The sequence below is a fragment of the Papaver somniferum genome, chromosome 5 (assembly GCF_003573695.1).
Source record: "Papaver somniferum cultivar HN1 chromosome 5, ASM357369v1, whole genome shotgun sequence".
In the NCBI taxonomy this organism is placed as follows: domain Eukaryota; kingdom Viridiplantae; phylum Streptophyta; class Magnoliopsida; order Ranunculales; family Papaveraceae; genus Papaver; species Papaver somniferum.
Window position 1 is genome coordinate 171,268,252 of NC_039362.1, and position 21,636 is coordinate 171,289,887.

General features: G+C 37.0%; 1 protein-coding gene across 1 annotated transcript; it reads left to right on the forward strand.

Annotated features, from left to right (window-relative positions):
• The first annotated feature begins 7,154 nt into the window (after positions 1-7,154).
• On the forward strand, positions 7,155-10,354 carry LOC113278130 (probable histone acetyltransferase HAC-like 1). The gene is made up of 4 exons (XM_026527053.1): positions 7,155-7,303; positions 7,468-7,537; positions 7,701-7,723; positions 7,895-10,354. Exon 4 carries the CDS (start codon positions 8,135-8,137, stop codon positions 9,719-9,721), a length of 1,587 nt encoding a protein of 528 aa, XP_026382838.1. The 5' UTR covers positions 7,155-7,303; positions 7,468-7,537; positions 7,701-7,723; positions 7,895-8,134; the 3' UTR covers positions 9,722-10,354.
• The last annotated feature ends 11,282 nt before the right edge of the window (positions 10,355-21,636 follow it).

Below are 21,636 nucleotides of genomic sequence, written 5' to 3' on the forward strand. Positions count from 1 at the left end.
TCCGCATGTGAGTCTCAAATTCTTGTGTTGAGGAGCGTGGAGATTCAAGTCCTCTTCAAGGCATGATATTGAGAATGCTCATTGAATAAGCAATTAAATAAGAGATTTCGGTTCGAAGTGATGTTGATATATCGAGTATGTATCTGTTGATACGAAGTAGTATAGAAATCCACAGAATCCGAATCTGGGCTGTTGGAATTGGAATGAGTTCGACAGAGATTCCTACTTTTTTTCAAGACCGTCCCTAATAGACTTGTTTTCTTTTTTCCCTCATCAAAATAAGAAATGGGATTCATTTTTAATGAAACACAATTCAAATCCAAAATATTTCATCAAATCATTGACGAAGAGATTTTGCATGTCCAATGATATAGAAAAGAATATAAAAAATAAAAATTAGATGAAACTATGAAAGCATTTGTTCATTGCATTACATTATAATATTGGCAATTACAAAACACGGTTCATAGTTGGAAGCTCCTCCACTTTCGCCCTTGCAATTTCTCAATTGACGTCTTTTATAATAATTCGATATAGTAATTGCAGATTACTATTTCCAAATGACAATTAGGAGAATCATACAAAACTTTTGGTTGGTAGCTTAGCGACAAATTGGGCTCCAACTCCTTTTTGAATTATAATTGCATATCTTAAATTATAATTGCATATCCCATGATTAAATTAGACTCCAGATATGAAACATCAAAATGAATGGACCAATTAAAATTTCTACCTTCTATTACGTTAGAAAGGTCCTGATTCTCATTCTTTTTGTTTATTTGTCCTGATTAAATTAGACTCTAGCAACGGTGTATTCTTTGAAATTTAAGCAACTAATTTATTTGGCTCTGGAAAAATTTTGTCAAAAATCACGCCTTATATATCTAGGTTGACCAGAAAGTTATAGTAATATTTGATAATGAAAAAAAAAATGTGATTTTTAAATTAAAACTACTCCTTAAAAAACGTATAAACACCATAGACATATGACACCTGTTAGCAAAATGAACCAAAATAGGACACGTATAGTTGTTTTGGTCGGTAGACCAACACGTATTTTTATTATCATTTTTTTGTTCTTCTAAATTCGTTACTTATCGGATAGAGCTAAGACTAAGAAGCTCAAGACTAGAACAGCTCCATTGCACCTAATTAGTTAGGTTAGGGCAAATAGATTCTCCGATTTCTCCTAGTTCCAGTCTCTTTTCAGATCATTTATTGTCGGAATTTCTTGAATCGAGGAAATCTCTCTTTTATCATCTTCCTTTAATAAGATCTGTGGATTTGGGTAAGTTTTAATATTAGTTGCACAAGAGAGGGAATCAGTTTTGGATGATGGCAGATTTGATGGTTATTGATGTGTTACGGATTGAGAAGGGTCTGATGGTCAAGAAAGTAATACAAAAATTGAAAAGAAAGATGGTTTCGTTAGAAAACATTAGTGTACAAGAGAGGGAAAGTAAGATTAATGGGTTAAGGGAAGAAATTAGAGTTTGTATTGGTATATAAAGGAGGGATTATTGGTAGAAAATTTTAAACTTTTGATAAGAACGATGGTTGTGGGGAAGTTTCCTATATGCTAGTTTGATTGAAGGGAGATGATTATCGTTTTCCAAACTAATCAATGAATAGGTTTATGAGAAATTGGAGAGTACAAATGGGATTGGTAATGTTGTTGCTTAGCGTTGGAGGGCGACAGTGATATGAATTGATTCAGGTAAATCGTTAATTTGGAATATTTTTGAGCAGGTCTAAGATACTGTTTTTATTGTTTATGTCAATTTAGATGTGGATTTTTAATTTGATTATGCTTGGGTTTTTATTTCTCTAAAGTTTTTTTTTTTTTTTGATGGTTTGGAAGAGTGGTCTTCGGTTACATCCTTAACTCCTTATTCCTCTAAGGTTCAGTGTAATATTATTTTCCTAATTTCTCAAAATTAAAATCATTTGGTTCCAAAATACTCCAAAACGATGAAGAATCACTAATAACTTTTACAAATGTGCAGGTGTCTGAGGAGCATAAGCAACTGACCAAAGGCCTTGAAACAAATTAAATTCATAATACTATGCAAGTAAGCTTTTTATTGTCTTGTATGTATGAATACGTTACATTTTATTTAGGTTACATATGATGTATTTTAGGTTCTACCGAATGGAATTGTGTTATGCTTGTATACATATGGATGACATAGGGGCGAGCGGGTCAGCTGGATAACAGTTAAGTCTTTTTCCTTGTTTTAAGGTAGTGGGAGTCTACCTTGGTTAAAAATTTTCAATAAAAAGTGAAAACCAAATCCCTCCAATTTTTCAATTTTTTTTTCATATTCCCGCCTGTATTTCTAATTGATTGTGTACTCCTAATATATCTCCCCACTCCTCCTGTTCTCATAACTCCCCACTCATTATATCTTTCCCTAATTTATCTTTAACCACCTAGAATTTCTGCTTCCATTGGAGAGGGAATAAGATCTAGAAGTAAGTAGTAATATTTTAACCATTTTTTTCTTTGTATTTTTTCTTCTTGTGGTTAAATATTCACTCCAGGTTTGATCTGTTCCACTGTGATTTCATTTTGTATCCTAATCATTTTCAGCCTGAAGCAATGGTAATGATTTTTTTTTGTTAAACAATAATACCCGTTTGTTTTGTTGTTTATACAAACAAGTTCAGGTTTTTATGATCCTTTTGTAAGGTTTAAAGTTTTTCTTACTTTCAAAATTAGAATAAGTTTAGGGTTTGTTTCGTTTTCTAATTCTCTGTCTATGATAGAAATCTGTGTAGGGTTGTGTTTTCAAAAAGTGTCACCCTGATTGAAGAGAGATGACTATAGTTTGATTACAAATTGAGTTTATGGGTTATTGTTTACTAATAATGATTTTGTTAAATAATATTAGGTTACATATGGCGCTTAGGAACCGACCTCGGAATATTTCTACAAGAAGCTCTTCAGGGACCTTGACTACAACTGGAAACTCGGCTACAACAGGAAACTTGGCTGCAGCTAACACTAACATCGGTATGAACATTATCAAATATTTGACATGTATGATTATGGCATATTAGTTGTGCTTTTTGTTAATATTGTTCGTTATTTTTTTTTGTAGAGCGCACAAATGGTGAACATCCATCTTCACCCATGGATTGTTCAACTGATTATTCAACTCATCTTGAAGGTGAAGGTATAGAAGAGTTAATTTTACATGTTACAGTAGAATGTTATCTACCCAAGAACTTATTAATGAATGTTATCGTGTAATTTTACGGGATGTGATGCTAATGTCGATCCTTTAACCACGGATACTGATGGTACATGATTTTTACTAAGTACTTGTATTTATTGAATAGGTTACTCAATGAATATTATACAGGCATCTATTTTTTTATAGGATCGAGGAGGCATCGTGGAACTACAAGAGGTCTGGGGATTGAACAACATGTGGAAAATTATGGAAGAATAGCCATTGTCACCGAAGAAGAAGATGGAAAACCCACTGATGAAAACGCACAGAAACTTTCTAGGGAATGTGGATGTATAGTGCGCCAATTCGCTCCTTTCCAAGTTCAGAAATGGAGCAAGATTCCAGTGAACGACAGAAAAGCTTTGTTTCCCTACCTGTTGGTGAGTTATATTTGCATTCTATGAAGATTTTAACTTATTTTTCATTTTCTTTTTGGCCGCATAGAAAGAAATCCAGTGATTTATTTCTTTCTTGTTTTTTATGCCATGTAGAACAAATTTGACATTGACATCTATGCGCCACATGTCTGTAAGTTCCTGAATCACAATATGGGGAGAAGGTATGCAGACTACAGATATGATCTTCACCTACAGTACCAAAAATCAAGATCACTAGCCAAAGCACAAGCAGAGTTCCCTAACCTCTCGGAAGAAGATTGGAATTATCTGTGTACTCAGCTTTTCAATACACCAGAATTTCAGGTATGATAACTTTGTTTAATTCCTTCGGTGTATCAAAATATATTTTTTATTTTTTTGTTTGAATTTCTTTGTACTGTTAATTGATATTCCAGACAAACTAATTTTATAATCAGTAGTTTTGTCTAACTAAAGTGCGAACATACTCTCTTTGATCAGGCATAGTTGTGTTCTTTGGTTTGACATTTTTATTTTAATCTTCTATTGTGCAAAAATTATCTGCTAAGAATGCTGAAAGTCGGGCTTGTCTTCAATTTCTCCATCGGGGAGGATCTCGATCGTTTATTAGTCGTGGTCCTAAGCCGGTACGTAGTTTTGTATAATTTTGCATTTTGTATCAGTTCAACCTTGAGGTTTTTATGCATGTAGTAGCATTTAGCTGGGTGTGAAGGTGCAGAATTATTCTATATTTCATTTGAATGTGTAGTTCTGTATTGATTGAAAACTTGAAGCCTTGCTAGTTCTTGCCGTTGCATGTTCTAATGTGCTTTTATTTGAAATGGATTAGAAAAAGACCCCAGCTAAACCACCACAACAACTGCAAGAGTCGTCACAAGAAGAATTGCAAGAACCATCACAAGAACAACCTGAAGAACCACCAAAAAATAATCCAATCAAGTTATTCCATGACAAACACTGGAGTGAGAAGAAAGGGTGGATTAATGAAGTGGCAGAATCGAGATACGTAATTATCTACATTGAAAATCGATGAATTTGCATTTAAAGAAACTGATGCATAATTATCTTGTACACCCAACACTGACTTATTATTTTCACTCATGTAGGATGAAATGATGGCTCTCCTAGAGGAACAGGCTAACAAAGAAGAATCTGAGCGACTAAGGAACAGATATGTGAACAAGTACTTGGATCCAGATCAGGATATGTCAAAGGACTAGGTTACGGACCAAAGCCTAACAACTCTTCCTCCTCTGCGGCGCTATTGAGGCGGGAAAATGAATAATTGCTCGCAAGGCTGAAGGAAAAGGACATAGTGATTGAAACACTTCAAGATCAGAAGGAACGCTTGGAGAAATTAGAGCAAAACAGCAGTGTCTGGTCAATATTGGAGGTATTGTTGCGTGCAAAAGGCATCGAAATACCCAGTAATGAGTAACGTCATCTTATAGGTTGTTTTTCCGTTGCTTCTGTAGGTATTAGAGAACTTTGTTAAATTGGAGCTTTTCTTTCTATGTTTTTTGTTTCTATGTTTGCTGTCATGTTTTATGTAAACAGTTGTTCTGGTTAGTATGTTAAATGAGTCCCTGTTACAATTAAGTTGCTTTCAAATGTTTTAGTTTATTAAATTAAATCAATGCAAGGTGTTATATCCTTGGGTCCTCCTTTTGTCGCCAAAAATCGTGGTTGGCGATAACAATACTGGTCGCTGAAATAAAATCGTTCTACGACAACTTTTTGTTGTATCGCCAAATTGTTGCATTCTACGACCATTTTTGTTATATCGCCAAATTGTTACATTCTCCGACCATTTTAAATTGGTCGCGGGTTCTTTTGGCTGCAAAATTCAGATGTCGCTAAAGTGAAATGTTTCCCGACAAGATGTACTGTCGCTGGTAGTTCGTTTTTAGCTGCAACATATTTCGTCGCAATAGGATTTTATTTACCGACAAAATAAATCTGGTAGCAAAATCTTTTTATTCCGCGATGAAAATTCATCATCGCCAAAAGATTCTAATCTGCGACAACTTTTTCCCAAGTCGGTGAAACTGTTTTTTCAGCTACCAAATCAATTATGGTCGCTGTGAAAAATTTAGCGACGATATTGTATTTTTAGTCGTTGTTTACATTCTGCGACGCACTATGACCGACGATTTGGCCGACAAAAAAGTTTGGTCAGCAACAATTATTAGCAACGAAATTAGAATATTCTGCAACAACGAGATTCGTCGCTGATGGACAATTTTTTTGTAGTGAAGCTTGAGATAGCAATGCTTGCTAGTTCGACCGAGTAGTGCTGTAACAATTGTTGCTCTAACTCAAACTCTCTGAGGAGGAAAGCAAACTACGAATTGGCAGACAAATAACAAATTAGATAGGATTCTAGTGAAACTCCCCTCTTTTGGTTATGTCTCTTGTTGATCTTTTAAATTTGACTGTAATAAGTAGCAAACATCCAATTCCTCAAGTTTGGGAGGCGCCTGTTATTACAGAACTTGTCTAGTTCTGTTTCTTTCTTTCTTGTGTAAAAAAAAGGGGTTTCGAGCTTAGCTTCCATGAACTGTATATCCTAGTGGAACCCTTGTCAAATACGTTACATCTGTTTGTTGGTGCTCTGTTTATAGAGTAGCTGTTAACAAGATATGTGGTAAAAACAAGTAAGAGGAATAATATTATGATCTATCTTGTTGAGGATATGCAATCCTCCATTAATATGATTAATTGGTATATATTAAGATGTGCAATAATTTAAAATTCAAAAGCAGATTTTGAAATAGTTGTGTGGTTGCATATTCATTGTACATTGGTATTGTGGCGAAATTTCTACCCCATTTATGAGGAACATGCAATCTAATTTTGTACCCAATTGATGTTTAATTTTTAATGCAAGTTTTGATGAATAATCTTGAATTTTATTGGATGTTAAGTTCCATCCAGTTCAGATCAATGTGCTTAATTCCGGATTCCGGTCCGTCTAGGTCCCAATCAAGACGTTGAGACAACTTTGTCTCAGGGAGATTCTCGGTGGCAACTTGGAGTAACTACCGAAATTTCGTTTTCGAATTTTATATATAGTTGTGTATAAATATAATGTATATCAAGCATCTTTTAAACATTTTTCACACATAGTTCTGCATAAATATAATAAAATGCCATCAATTTTTAAAAATAGAAACAAGTCCTCGTTCAAAATAGTAGAAAACTCAAGATTCGTACAAATTTCAAAAATTTCAACCATGATTTTCGACCGAGTCGACCGAAATTCAACCAAAATTTCCGATGATTCCGGCCAAATTCCATCTCAACGAAATCAAGCATTCCACTACCTTGAGAACCGAAACCGGAACTTTCGGCGATATCTCGGCCATCTTTGCCGAGATTGACAACATTGGTAAAACGGGAATAAGCGACTCGGCGGTTAGATCACCGGTTCCTAGCGAGTAACCCCCGATCGATACCCAGTCCCTGTTTGATGATATAAACCCCGATCTCAAACTTTAAACCCCCAGAATATCTCAATGACGCTCTCAGTTTCCCTCCAAATTCCTCCCAAACCCCATTTCTTCTTCTTCATCTGAGTGCGTAGATCAACTCTATACTTTCAGAATCATTGGAGATATTATCGATTAGTTTAGATCTCAAGACCTAATTTCATGTTCGCAGTTTCCTTTTAGTTTTTCTGATCAGGTATGGTCTTGAGTTTTAGGGTTTTTGGTAGAGGAACTGAACTCCATCTTTCTGTTTTCCATCTCCTCTAAGCTTGAATTAGTTGATTATTTACTTCATTTTTTGAATTTTGTGTTCATTTCGTTACTAGATTTTATCATACTAGTTTCATTTTTTGGTTTTAGGTTTGGTTCAGAGACGATGTCACCACAACGGATGAGTGGATCAAAGAGGAAAGCGGCAAATGTAACTTATGTAAGTGTAAATATAGAGTTTGAATTTGATAATCGATTCTCTGATGTTGAGTGAAGTTTTTAGGTTTGGAATTTCGGTTTTAGTTTCTTACCTGTTTGATTATTTGACTCTAATTTTGATTTGTAACATGTTTGTGTTTACTGATGGAATGGTGAGATTCCAGTCTGGAAAATCAACACATAAAAGGTGATTGAAGAAGCACTTGTGAAATTTGATTTTATTTCTGTTGAGTTTTTCTTATTATTACAATCATGGTTCATGGTGTTGGCATTTGCACTGGATTGAACTTCTTAGTTAAGATTTGGTGTGTTCTGGTGTACATGTGTATGTTGAGACATTTTGAATGCAAAATTTCAGGCAAAAACAGGATTTGGTGCAAAAGAAACGCCTACGGCATGCCAATGGGTTAGATGACGATGCTGCGGAAGGAGCTCACGGGGAATCAGAGCAGTCGAAGATAAGGGGAGCTTCCTTGACTGAAATGTTTACTCCGTGTCAGTTGGAAGCGCACGTTGCAACTCTCAAGCAATGGGTTGGTGAGACTAAGCCAAAGGTGGATGAGAAACGGGCAATGGGAGAGTGTAAGAATGACTATGCATGTCAGTTATGTGGAGTAGAGAAGCTTTTTTCGCGATAGGCGGCTGCTTCTTGTGCCGCACAGTTTTCAAGAAGATGGACACATATCACAGTGCATCAAAATTTGGTGTGGAGTACCGAATCTGCAATAAATGTTTAAAGAAAATCGAAGGTGAAAAAGTCAGTGTCTCTGGGCTTCATATTAGCAAAGAAAATATAAGTCTGGATATTGATCCCCTGTATCAAGAACCATTTGTGCAGTGTGATAGATGTGACCGTTGGCAACACCATACATGTGCGCTGTTCAACAATGAAAGAAACGTTGGTGGGAAAGCTGAATACGTTTGCCCAAAATGTTATATTCAAGATATCAAAAATGGGATTCTTACTCCCTTGGATCAGAGTGTTATTCGTGGTGCAACAGATTTACCAAGAACGAAGCTTAGTGATTTCATAGAAGGTAGACTCTTTTCGCGTTTGAAGAAAGAACGGTATGATAGAGCAAAGGGCATGGGAAAGAATCCTGAAGAGGTCCCGGGAGCAGAAGATCTTGTCGTAAGAGTTGTTTTATCTGTTGACAAGAGATTGCTGGTGCAGCAAGAGCTTCTCAATGTCTTTAAAGAAGAGAATTATCCGAAAGAGCTCCCATACAGATCAAAGGTCATTTTGTTGTTTCAGAAGATTGACGGAGTAGATGTGTGTCTGTTTGGAATGTATGTCCAGGAATATGGGTCCAAATGTGCTCATCCTAATCAACGCAGTATATATATCTCATTTTTGGATTCTGTCAAATACTTCAGACCTGACGGTGTCATAGCTGCCACTGGAGAATCTCTTCGTACATTTGTGTACCATGAAATATTGGTGGGATACCTAGACTATTGCAAAACAAGGGGGTTCTCTACGTGCTATGTATGGTCTTACCCCCCTTCAGTTGCCGATGATGATTATATATTTAACTGTCATCCGGAGATACAGAAGAGCCCTAAGGTTGGATCTCTGCGAGACTGGTACAGAAAGATGCTTGGGAAAGCAGCGAGTGAAAAAATTGTGGCGAGTGTCACTAACTTATATGATCACTTCTTTGTACCTCATGGGGAACATAAAGTAACAGCAGCTCGTTTGCCGTACTTTGATGGTGACTATTGGCCACCTACTGCTGAGGCTTTGCTCAAGAAGCTCGCAGATGGTAAACCACCACCAGTAAGGAAGGCAAGGAAGCAGAAACCTTCTTTTGAAGCTGATGGATGCCCTGATGTTTCTAGGAATTCATTCGTGGACAATCAGCTGATGCAAGAGCTTGGTAAAGGCTTATGGAAGCTGAAGGAAAATTTTATCGTTGTGCACTTGGAAACACAACATATGGCTGAGGATACTGATTGTGACGAAGATGAAGTTATCGAGGGGAGTCTTTTTGATGGTAGGGATAATTTCATGGATTTCTGCGTGAAAAACCAGTATCAGTTTGATAATCTTGGAAGAGCAAAGCATTCCTCCATGATGATACTTTACTATCTACACTATCCAAGCGCCTATACACTGAAGTGGACAAGCCAAAATGGGCTCAATCCAGAGGTCGTACAACACCAAGTAGGCACTCAAGGGTAACTTTTCAACCATCTAAATTGGGTATTTGTTATACATTTTCCTCCATTACCTGCAGATGATAGATCCATGTTCTTAGTCTTTGCGAGTGCGCATCAGCTTTGTATATATCCACATAGGTATGCGTACAATAACTATATTCCCTTTTACTTGCACAGTGAGAAAATGCAGTATTTAGTGGTTAAATATGTTTCAGATTTTGTTGTTGTTGTTGTCATGGTTCTGCAAGCGTAAGGATCTCATGTTGTTTCCGGAGTTCCTTGTTTTTTGCTGGCGGAATTTGGATCTGTATTGTTAATCTTTGATTTCTTGCTGGGATTTTCTTAAATTTTGCTTTGGAATTTATTTATTTCAAACAATTTAACAGCCAATTTGGAGACGCCTAGTACAGTAGAAGAGAAAGTTGTTGTCTTGGTATTACCTTGTTATTTGGGTAGTCTCTCATTGGTCTGACGGATGCGATATGGTTTTGCTGGCTCATTAGTCCTACTGCACAGTATTATCTTTCAATACATATTTGTTTGCTTACCAGTAATTTGTTCTCACCTTTTCTGTAGTGTATCTGTGGGGGTATGAATCCAGGCTAGCTATTCTCAATTCTTTCACTTTGTTCTTACCAGTAATATGTTTTTACCTTTTCTCAATTCTCTCTCTCTCAATTTCTCATATGGAGATCCTTTCGCTGTTAGATTTCGGAGGTTAGTGAGGAAGCTCCAAGGTCTAGCAGGATGGGCCTAAACCATCAACGCACAATGATGTAATAACGGCCCATGGCCTTTACTTCGGATTGTATGATTTCTAAAGCCGTTTCTTGTTTTATAGGGGAGTTTGTTAGGAACCATTTTTTTGGGACCATGGTTTTTTTGGGATCATGGTTTTATTTTGGGTAAAGGCATTAGAAGTAATTCTAGGTCATCCCATATCTAGTTATTTATTTAACACCTAATCTGCCCTCTTAATTAATTTTAGGTTATGATTAGTGAATGATTTAGTTAAAAACAATTAGTGAGATTAAATTAAAAGATGGGTTTATTATTAGTTGAGTAGAATTATTGAGAGAGTAGAGTTAGAGAAGATGAAGGAGAAAAAAATGGAAAATAATTTTTTTTTCCAATTCACTAAGTTTGAGTATTCAAATGATGAAAACTCATCTGATTCTTCATCTCCATCTTCTCCTGGAATATTTGTTAATCTTCAAAATGATCCCGATTTAAACTGGATTTTGAACAGTTCGGTTACTTTATATGAAGAACAAGTAACCGAACTCATCTGGAGCTGTAGTTTGGTTGCCCCGTGAGATGAACAAGTAACCGAACTCATCTGAAAGTGTAGTTCGGATACCTGTTCCAAACACGCAGGTTACCGAACTCTCTAATAATTTCTAGGAGTTACAGCGTTATGTTCGGTAGGTTCTCAACTAACCGAACTTTGGTGTACAAAGTTCGGTTGGTTCGCTGATATGCACATTTTTGTGTCTTATATAATCTCAATTGTATATATTATTAGTGCTCGATTTTATATTTATTATGGCTTTTTATGTCCCTGTAGGTATTTTTGGAGAAATAAGCTTTTGCGGCGAAATTGGCTAAAAAAGTGATTTTTTTCGCCCGTGGGAGAAAATTACTATACGGACTCTCACTTTGAATAAGGGGTAACCTAATTACTAAGGGGTGATCCATTTCCAGGCATCTGCTAAAGGGAGACCGGAACTGGATAGGGGGAGGTCATCTTCAAAATTCAAAACAGAAATTGACGGGAAGAATTGGCTGCAGCGACAACAGTTTTGGAGTTGAATTCTTAGCGAGTTCTGAGGAGATTAAACAGGTGTATGTGGTACCTACGGACTCTAGAAGACATAACAGGCCTAATGCAATCGTCTAGACCCATCCAATTGGGCTGGATAAGTCGGAATAATTGATCAAAGTCCCAACAGGATACGGCTTCTCTGTTTAGGGTTTGGGATTGGTCAAAGAGATTTATGGGATATTCTTGTGTGGATATATACCAATTCAGTTCATTCCAAGTCAGAGAATAGTTTGGATACGAGAGAATAGCCAACAGAACCACGTGAATCAACAGGAAAGTGATTTTTCTCCAAACTGCCCGAGAAGAATAATGAGATTATTCTCGGATTTGATCGAGTTTCTAGGGAGTTGGATAGTTATAAATAGCTGTGTTTTCATTATAGAAGGGTTAGAAAACCTTAGGAGAGAGTTTAGAGTCCAGGAGAGCCGAGGAAAAGCGATTACAGAGAAGACAGTGCTGCTGCTGCTGCCATTGAAGAGCTTCAAGAACACGAAGAACAGACTCACATAGTCAGTCGTTCTTCAGCAGTCTTAAATAACAATACCAGTGTCGTTCTTTTACAGCAGTAAAGGCTTATCGTTTACAGCAGTCTTCAGTAGCACTTACCCTTTTGTAACAGTGACGTTGTAACACTTCTACAGCGTTGCTAATTCCTGTTTCATCTTATATACATCAATAAAAACACCTATTTTAGCCATGAATTTATCTTGTGAGTGTGTTTTTGGGATGAGGAGCTAAACCTATTAGCCGAGGCAACGGAGGAAGCCATTGCCCCAGATTAATTGGTATAATTCTATTTTTATTATTTATTTGCAATATTTTTTATATGATTATTTGCATGGAATTGAAATAGATAAATTGATTTTTATTGAGTAGTTGTGAATTATTTTGATGAAGCATGCTGGGTTTTTAAAACTTTTGATGTTTCATACTCTGTGATTACAATTATTACTTCAAAAATTTATTATAGGCGAATATTATAATCACTTGAAAATGAAAAAATTGCATGAATATTGAATATAATTTATCTTTTAATGGGACAATGGTGGAATCCAGAGTCTTGGTGTTTTTCTCTATAACTTTGAACAACTTTATTTAATTGTCTAGTTTAATTTAAATCTAAAAATTGTTTTCTTCACAAGTCTGAAAAGAACCTTTTTACCACTACTACAATCACTTTTGAAACACCATCAAATTTTTGGCGCCGCCGACGCGGATTTGTCTTTAGGTAGCATTTTTTTTAGATTTTTTTTTTGTTTGTTTATTTTTATTTGTTCCTTTTTACGTTTCTTTTTGTCTTTGATTTACAGGTTTGAAGTGAACACTAAGGACTTGGAGAAAAAAAAAAGCTTAAAGCGTAAAGAGAAGACAAAAAAAAAGAATTTTTTTTAGGATTTAGTTTTATTATTATTATTTTTTAGAATTGTATTAGGAAATATTTTTTAATTTACTTTTTGTTTTTGCACTTTATTTTTGTGGACTGTGGACTTTAAACTTTGGAAATTTTTATTTTTATTTTTATACCCTACGAAAGGGTAGTTTAAATACAAACTGTTTGCAGGGAAGGACAACGATTACAATATTGTCTCGGCCCCTCGGGTTCGCACACTGACATCGGAGTCAGTGGCCCGAGTCGACTACAACGGTTCATCGCCCGTCTGGTACGGGAGGTAAGTCCAATCGAAACACTCGCGAATCTCCTGCAAGCGGGTTACTGTATTCCTTAAGGTGATTAATTGTTTGAGGACGAACCAGACTGTTTTTATATTCCTAGTAAAGGTCAAGGCCTGGCCTAAACAAGATAAGGGTTCGGATTTCATCACCGTTCCCTTCTTGCCCGTTTTAGGAAAACAAAACCTAACGCGAACCCAAGCTTAAAAATCTGATTAGAAAGAGACCTATAGGGTATCGAGCTTGTTAGGAAAAAATTTCGAAGGATATTGATTACCTTTTAAGCAATTTCAAAGTTCATGATGACTTTTGGGAGTTGAAACAAGCCCCCTTGTAACGATGGTGAGGCCTTGGGTATCAAAGCTCCATTGAGCTTCCCTCGCCTCAGTTTCATCTCACATTAGCTCGGATTGATCCAGAGGGGTTTCTCAAAATGTAACGAATTCCCCTTCGAGAGATAGAAGCTGGTCTAGAAACAATCTAAGTGGAGCCATCATGCTTTTTGTTTTCTATATTTTATAGGTTTGATTTGGTTGAATCGGCCTTGTTTGTGATTTTGTAGAATTCCCTTGAAATTAAGAATGTCAAACTGGTATAATAGAAGCCAATACAATGAGTATCGACCTGAAGTTGAATATGAACATCATCAATTTTATGACCATGGTGAGAATAGTAGTTGGGAACGCCAACCTTTTCAAGGTTATGGTTCATACCATGGTGAGCCCAATTACTATCCACACGCGAATTTGTCTTACGAGCAAAAATCTTATAATTCCTCTCCTCTAGATGAGGCGCGTAGGCTAATTGAGTCATCACGTCATAGGTTACTTGAGTCAACATATGAGTCAACTGAGATAAATGACTTAGTTATGGACGAAAGAATCGCAACTAATAGTGAACCTTCGATACATGATACCATCAGGAAATCTTGTGAGTGGATTGAGAAGCGTTTGTTAGAGGCGCAGAATGCTCGATATAGTGTTTCCGATAATACCTTTGAGAATAGTTATTTCCATAATCAGGATGACGAGGTTAGAATTGATAACACTACTTTAGATGAGGTTCAACCATTTTCATGTTATTATAATAACGATTGTGATGAGGATAGTGCTGATGAAGAATAGGAAACATGTGGGAATAGTGATCAGGAATTTCTTACCCCAATTGAGCCTTATAATGATTATATTATTTCTGGTTCAGATCCTAATAATTTTAACAATTATTCACCTATTCAAAAGGACAAGGATTTGACTAGAAATATCCCTGTTTTAGACGATGTAGTATGTCCTGTTTACGAATCCGATAAAGGTTTAGAGGAACCGGTTTATCTTGAGACTACTGTTTTCGAGTCGAACGATTTAGAAACTGTAATCGATGATGGTTTCGAGGAACGGTTTTATCCTGAGAATATTGTTTCAGAGTCGTACAGTATAGAAACAATAGTCTTAGATGAACTCGTAGAGATTAATGAGGATGAACCTGACTTAGAAGAATCAATTTCCCATTTTCAGGAATCTGATGACCTAGGAATTAGGGAGATTGTGACTAGTCTAACTAGAGACACTGAAAACTCTAAGTTTGGGGGTGATTATCATTCTCCATATGCTTTAACTCTTAGAAAGGTCCCTCACTTGGGACTTGACATCAATGCCTCAACCATCTTACAAGATTATCTTCATACTCGCTCTCCCGAACCTCATAATGTCCAAGAAGAAGTTCAGTCGTTAGAAACCCATCTTCTGGTAGATGTGGTTATCCCAGGCAATAACACCAAGTTTGAATTTATTTTCCCACCAAATAGTTTTCTTCCAAATGTGGGAACGTTTGTATTTAAAATGAGTCGAATATTAAGTTCTGAGACTAAGCCTAAGTACTTTCGGTTAATAGAATCGACACATTTTCCTAAGAATGACCTCTACTCTCACTGTGGTCAATTATGTAAGTCAAACCTGATTGACTTAGTGGATCCTCAGTTATTTAGGTTATTATTTTGTGATTCTAAGTTCTTATTTGAGTTTTTCCAGACTCTAGGACCTAATAATTTGGATCCAACCTATGAGGAAATGTATCCGAGGAAAATATTCTATTTAGACCCTTTCATAGAACCATAACCTGAATAGCAAATAACTATAGTTATCAGGAAACTAGGTAAGGGCATGCTAGTATTGTTCATTTTCTTGGTTCACTGCAGTTTCCTTTTGTTATCTCTTTTTGGTTTTAAAGACCCGCAGTTATTTCATCTGTTACTTTATGGTTCGATTTGACTAATACTTTCCTAAGTCTGGCTGAAGACTTTAAACTTAGCACTTCTTGGGAGGTAACCCAACATTTATGCGACACGGTAATATCTTTCCTTATCTCTTTTGCTTCAAATGGTAACAGTTTCTCCTTGTTCATGCTTTTAATTTCATCTTTAAAACATTGAGGACAATGTTAGATTTAAGTTTGAGGGTATGGGAGAAACTTTTTAGTTGCAGTATGAATAAACAAACTCCAGAGCCTAGAAATATATGCCTATTAAGGATTGCACTAACTAATCTAAGTGGATGGAAGCATTTGGGTTGTAGGAGTTGAGGAACCAATCTGATTAGATGGAAACATATAAAGAGTCTATTCATAAAAGCACAGATCTCAGGTGTTAGAAATAACATGATGGTTTCACCATATCTCGTTGAGTCCTTTTCACTTCTATTTTTATTTTATTTTGTTTTTAAACTATGTTTCTCTAGGTGATAGGTGGGGCCCACGATTCAAGTTGTTACCAATGCTAGGGTGAATTAGAGTGATTGAGATACCAAAAAAAAAAAAAGTTGAGACAGTTGAAAAAAAAAATTGAGACCAAACCATTTGACCAAAAGAAATAAATTCAATAAAGTCGACCACTGGTACCCTTGTATATGCCAGTTGTGTTGACCTAGAGTTACGTTATCGACCACTGGTTCCCTTGTATATGCCAGTGTGTTGATATTAGTCATACTAGTACCTCAATCCATTAGGATAGGTTCCATTTGGCGGAGGCCTTCAGACAGATATGGGAAACGCCGTTCACTTAGTAAACATCAAAACCATCTATGTTTTTCTATATCCATCTTCTTGATCTATCCATGTGATTAGTTTTGACTCCGGATATTGATGTCCATAGTGCAACTATTTGAGTAGAGCTCTGTCACTTTATATGAATTTTAGTATGCTTGAGTGCAAACTTGTGTACATCAATTGGAATTTCGCATCAGGGTACTTCCTCTTGTAGTCAATAAGTATGCCAACCAAGGAGATTCTTTAGTTCCTTCCAAGGTTCGTTGTAGATAGCTAGGGTCTGGAGTATTAAGGTTTTGTGGGTATATCTCTAATAAGCCCTCCCGAGACTATAACTCGGCCACTAGGGACACCTAGGGGTTTAAAGGCTTATTGCATACGTGGTGGGTTTTGAAAACAACCTACAAACTGACCTGCAAGTGCACAGGGTCAGTTGTAGCTAGTGATGGGAAGAAAGGGTTTGTCCACAGGGACTTGGAGGGGGCTATTGAAGTTTTCTAAGCTAAAGTTATCTAAACAAGTAACTAAGTGGCAGTGAGATAGTGACAGTTACAATGGCAATGAGCCAAAGGCAGTGAAGTAAAGAATGAAGGTACTAGGGTCTTTGAATCTACTTCTTGATCCTAAACTAAGGCAGATCCTAATCAATCATGTTCTTGTTTCATCTCAGGGAAGATTGTAACGGATGATTTATCAACTAATTTTACTAGCATACCCCTAGCATCAGCTGTCTTTCTACAGCACAGCTGATCACAGGTTTACTTGCACAACCACTTAATCTATCAACTCTAAGGCATTTGGGCTCAATCCTTCTAATGTACTGAATTTTTAACCATTATCACTTACTTACCCCTAGCATCAGCTGTCTTTCTACAGCACAGCTGATCACAGGCTTGCTTGCTCAAATGGCTTCTAACAGTCCTAACTCATTTGTAGCACTACAAGAACAATGACAAATTACTAACTATCTTAACATAAAATCAAGAGTTTCATCTAAACCCTAGCACATGAAATTAAAACATGATAAACATAATTAACAGTTGAAATTGAAATTAACTGACTTCAAAACATGAACTGAAAAGAACTTGGAAGCACTGGCTATTCCATGCCCCTTGGGTGAAGCTCTGGCTAGCCCAGGCATGTCTTTAACACAACCCAACAATACATATTTATACCCACAGACCCAATTTCCCAAAACTACAAAATTAGGGTTCTTCCCCAAAAATCAGTTGAATTAGGGTTACCTAATTTTTTGAAATTGATCCTTGAAATCGTCGACCCATGCTTTGTAATTGCTCCCTGACCTCTTCTCATGCGCCAATTGCAACTCTAGGTTACCTAATTCATCAGTTTTTCACGCCTAGGGATTCAGGCAAAGAAGCGTGAAAAAGTGAGAAAATAGGGAACTAGAGGGCTAGGGGGGGATGGGTTTTGGTTGTTGGTCGATAGGGTGATGATGGTGGCGGAACTAGGGTGGCTGTGGCAGGGAGAAGGTGGTGGCGACAGTTGCAGGGAGAGGTGGTTTTGCAGCAGGGTAAGGTGGAGAAGAAAGAGGTCGACTGAGTTTGGGGTAGGGGGCGTTTGGTAGAGGTGTAGGGTGTTTGGTACTGTAGTGTTGAGCGGTTTCAGCGAGGGATGACGTTTCGCGATCTGGTCTGTGGGATGTGACGATGGTAGGTGGATCCAACGGTGAGATGGGAGGCTGTGGGTAGCGACCGTCGGATGGAGGAATGCAACGAAAAGGACGGCCCAAGATGGAGATGGGCGTTGCGATGTAAAGCGGGAGCTTCGGAGTTTGATGTGCAATGATGGAGCGACCGTAGGATGCTGAAATGCTTCGATCTGACGGCTGAAATCCGAGACGGGCTTGGATAGTGGAAATGGGTTTGAGAAAGGGCTTTGGGCCTTGGGTATGCCAATCCCATATCTTCTTTAAGGACAATTCTTCTTCTTCAAGCCCATTCCTAGCCTCTTGGTCTTATGCACAACGTTCTTCGCGGCTTCCTTGCGTAACTCCTCCCGGCTTTTCACTACTTTTCTGCTCTATTCCGCTCCGCAATTCATCCATACTTTATTTATTACCTAAAAATGCAAAATTAAGTAAGAAAAATATTTATTCTTGAAAACAATGAAAATACAGAATATGGGATAAAATGTAGAATTAATGCACAAAAGATGAGTTAAATGCCAAGAAAAATATATAGAAATATGCACTTTTTAGCACTCATCAATACGCTAAATGCAATCGACGATGCCTGCGACAGTGAGTTAGGATTTTATTTTCTATTTGATTTGCTCGAGGACTAGCAAATAATAAGTTTGGGGGTATTTGATAGGCCCATTTTTATGTCTTATATAATCTCAATTGTATATATTATTAGTGCTCGATTTTATATTTATTATGGCTTTTTATATCCCTGTAGGTATTTTTGGAGAAATAAGCTTTTGCGGCGAAATTGGCTAAAAAAATGGTTTTTGCGCCCGTGGGAGAAAATTACTATACAGACACTCACTTTGGATAAGGGGTAACCTAATTACTAAGGGGTGACCCATTTCCAGGCATCTACTAAAGGGAGACCGGAACTGGATAGGGGGAGGTCATCTTCAAAATTCAAAATAGAAATTGTCGGGAAGAATTGGCTGCAGCGACAACAGTTTTGGAGTTGAATTCTTAGCGAGTTCTGAGGAGATTAAACGGGTGTATTTGGTACCTACGGAACCTAGAAGACATAACAGGCCTAATGCAATCGTCTAGACCCATCCAATTGGGCTAGATAAGTCGGAATAATTGATCAAAGTCCCAACAGGATACGACTTCTCTGTTTAGGGTTTGGGATTTGTCAGAGAGATTTATGGGATATTCTTGCATGGATATATACCAATTCAATTCATTCCAAGTCAGAGAATAGTTTGGATACGAGAGAATAGCCAACAGAACCACGTGAATCAACATAAAAGTGATTTTTCTCCAAACTGCCCGAGAAGAATAATGAGATTATTCTCGGATTTGATCGAGTTTCTAGGGAGTTGGATAACTATAAATAGCTGTGTTTTCATCAAAGAAGGGTTAGAAAACCTTAGGAGAGAGTTTAGAGTCCAGGAGAGCCGAGGAAAAGCGATTACAGAGAAGACAGTGATGTTGCTGCTGCTGCTGCTGCCATTGAAGAGCTTCAAGAACACGAAGAACAGACTCACATAGTCAGTCGTTCTTCAGCAGTCTTAAATAAAAATACCAGTGTCGTTCTTTTACAGCAGTAAAGGCTTATCGTTTACAGCAGTCTTCAATAGCACTTACCCCTTTGTAACAGTGACGCTGTAACACTTCTACAGCGTTGCTAATTCCTGTTTCATCTTATATACATCAATAAAAACACCTATTTTAGCCATGAATTTATCTTGTGAGTGTGTTTTTGGGATGAGGAGCTAAACCTATTATCCGAGGCAACGGAGGAAGCCATTTTCCCATATTAATTGGTATAATTCTATTTTTATTATTTATTTGCAATATTCTTTATATGATTATTTGCATGGAATTCAAATAGATAAATTGATTTTTATTGAGTAGTTGTGAATTATTTTGATGAAGCATGCTGGGTTTTTAAAACTTTTGATGTTTCATACTCTGTGATTACAATTATTACTTCAAAAATTTATTATAGGCGAATATTAGAATCACTTGAAAAGGAAAAAATTGCATGAATATTGAATAGAATTTATCATTTAATGGGACAATGGTGGAATCCAAAGTTTTGGTGTTTTTCTCTATAACTTTGAACAACTTTATTTAATTGTCTAGTTTAATTTAAATCTAAAAATTGTTTTCTTCACAAGTCTGAAAAGAACCTTTTTACCACTACTACAATCACTTTTGAAACACCATCATTCGCAAACTGCATGCACTTTTGATCTAACCGAACTTTACGTAATATAAGAGTATATAAGTTTACAAAGTTCGGTTCTTTCGCAAACTTGAACCTAACAGCTAACCAACCGAACTCTGAGTTCGGTTTCTGCGATAAAATTGTGAAGTTACCGAACTTAACAAACAAAAAAAATGTGAAGTTCCAGCATCTATTGGCTAAGTTCGGTTACTTTGTAGTTTTAAAAAATTTTGCGAACAAACCGAACTCTATTGGCTAAGTTCGGTTATTTTGGAACTCAATATAGTGGCCACAACAACACAGTTCGGTTAGACTGGATTTGTTTGTTTTTTCGGTTCTAAGGGTGGAGTTCGGTTACTTTGTTTTAAATCCAATAGAACCGAACTGTTCTTCGTGTTTTTCATTTTCAAGAAGTTCGGTTAGTAAACTAGGGTTTTTTGGAAAATCGACCTAACCGAACATGGCTCTGTAACTCCTATGAAAACCCTATTTTGATGATTTCTATTCGATTGATGCAATCAAAATCAAATTAAAGCGAAGGGTTTGTTGGAAAATACCTACGGAGTGGTCCCACGGCAGAATCAGGTTGCGGCTGGCGTCTTTTATACTCGATAAAATTATTATGTAACCGAACTTAATTGTGATTGCATTGATGTTGTTACATTTATTAAATAGGCGGTGGTGGTGGTGGGAGGAGGTGGTGGTGGTAATCGGTGGTTGGTGGTGGTGATAATCGGCCGTGGTGGTGGTGGTAGTCGGCGGTGGTGGGCGGTGGTAGTCGGCGGTGGTGGGCGGTGGTGGTGGTGGTAATCGGCGGTGGTGGGAAGTGGTGGTGGGAGGAGGTGGTGGTTATATATATATAGGTGGTTATTAGGTTGGTTTTAAATTAAATTAGGTTAAGGACAGGTTACTCATTTCAACGTTTTAGGACACCCCTTATCACTATAGGGAAGGTGGCCTAATAAAACCATGGTCCCCTCAGAAAAACCATGGTCCCTAAAAAATCATTCTTTATTAGAGCATGGATGGGCGTTGGGAACGGAATCACATTCCCAGGATCCTAAACCCATTATCTAATGAATTTCGGTTTCGGGAGGAATAACATTTACCAAGTTTAACCTATCATCCAATTCATATTTACCAAATTTCGGAATAAAAGTATTTTGAGGAAAGTAATTTCAATTAAACAAATTGTTAATTAATTTCCTTGTCATTTGGCTGATCTCGATTATCAATATTTGCAAATGTCGTATTGCTAGTACTGGTTCTGGTGTGTTATCATGTTAATATAAGCTTCAACTTCTCGTCTTTCAAAAAAGAAATATGATTCAAGAGGTAGCTAGCTCTTTACTAGTTTTTGTGTGAATCATATCATACTATGTTTGTTTTCTATTTTATGGCTTTCAATAGCCTCGCGTTTTTAGGGGCCACTCAAAAGGATTTAGGGGCCAACAATAAAATAAAAAAGGTCACCCAAAGGGAAAATATAGCCAGCCCTTATCTCGCGTAATTCTTAATGGCAAA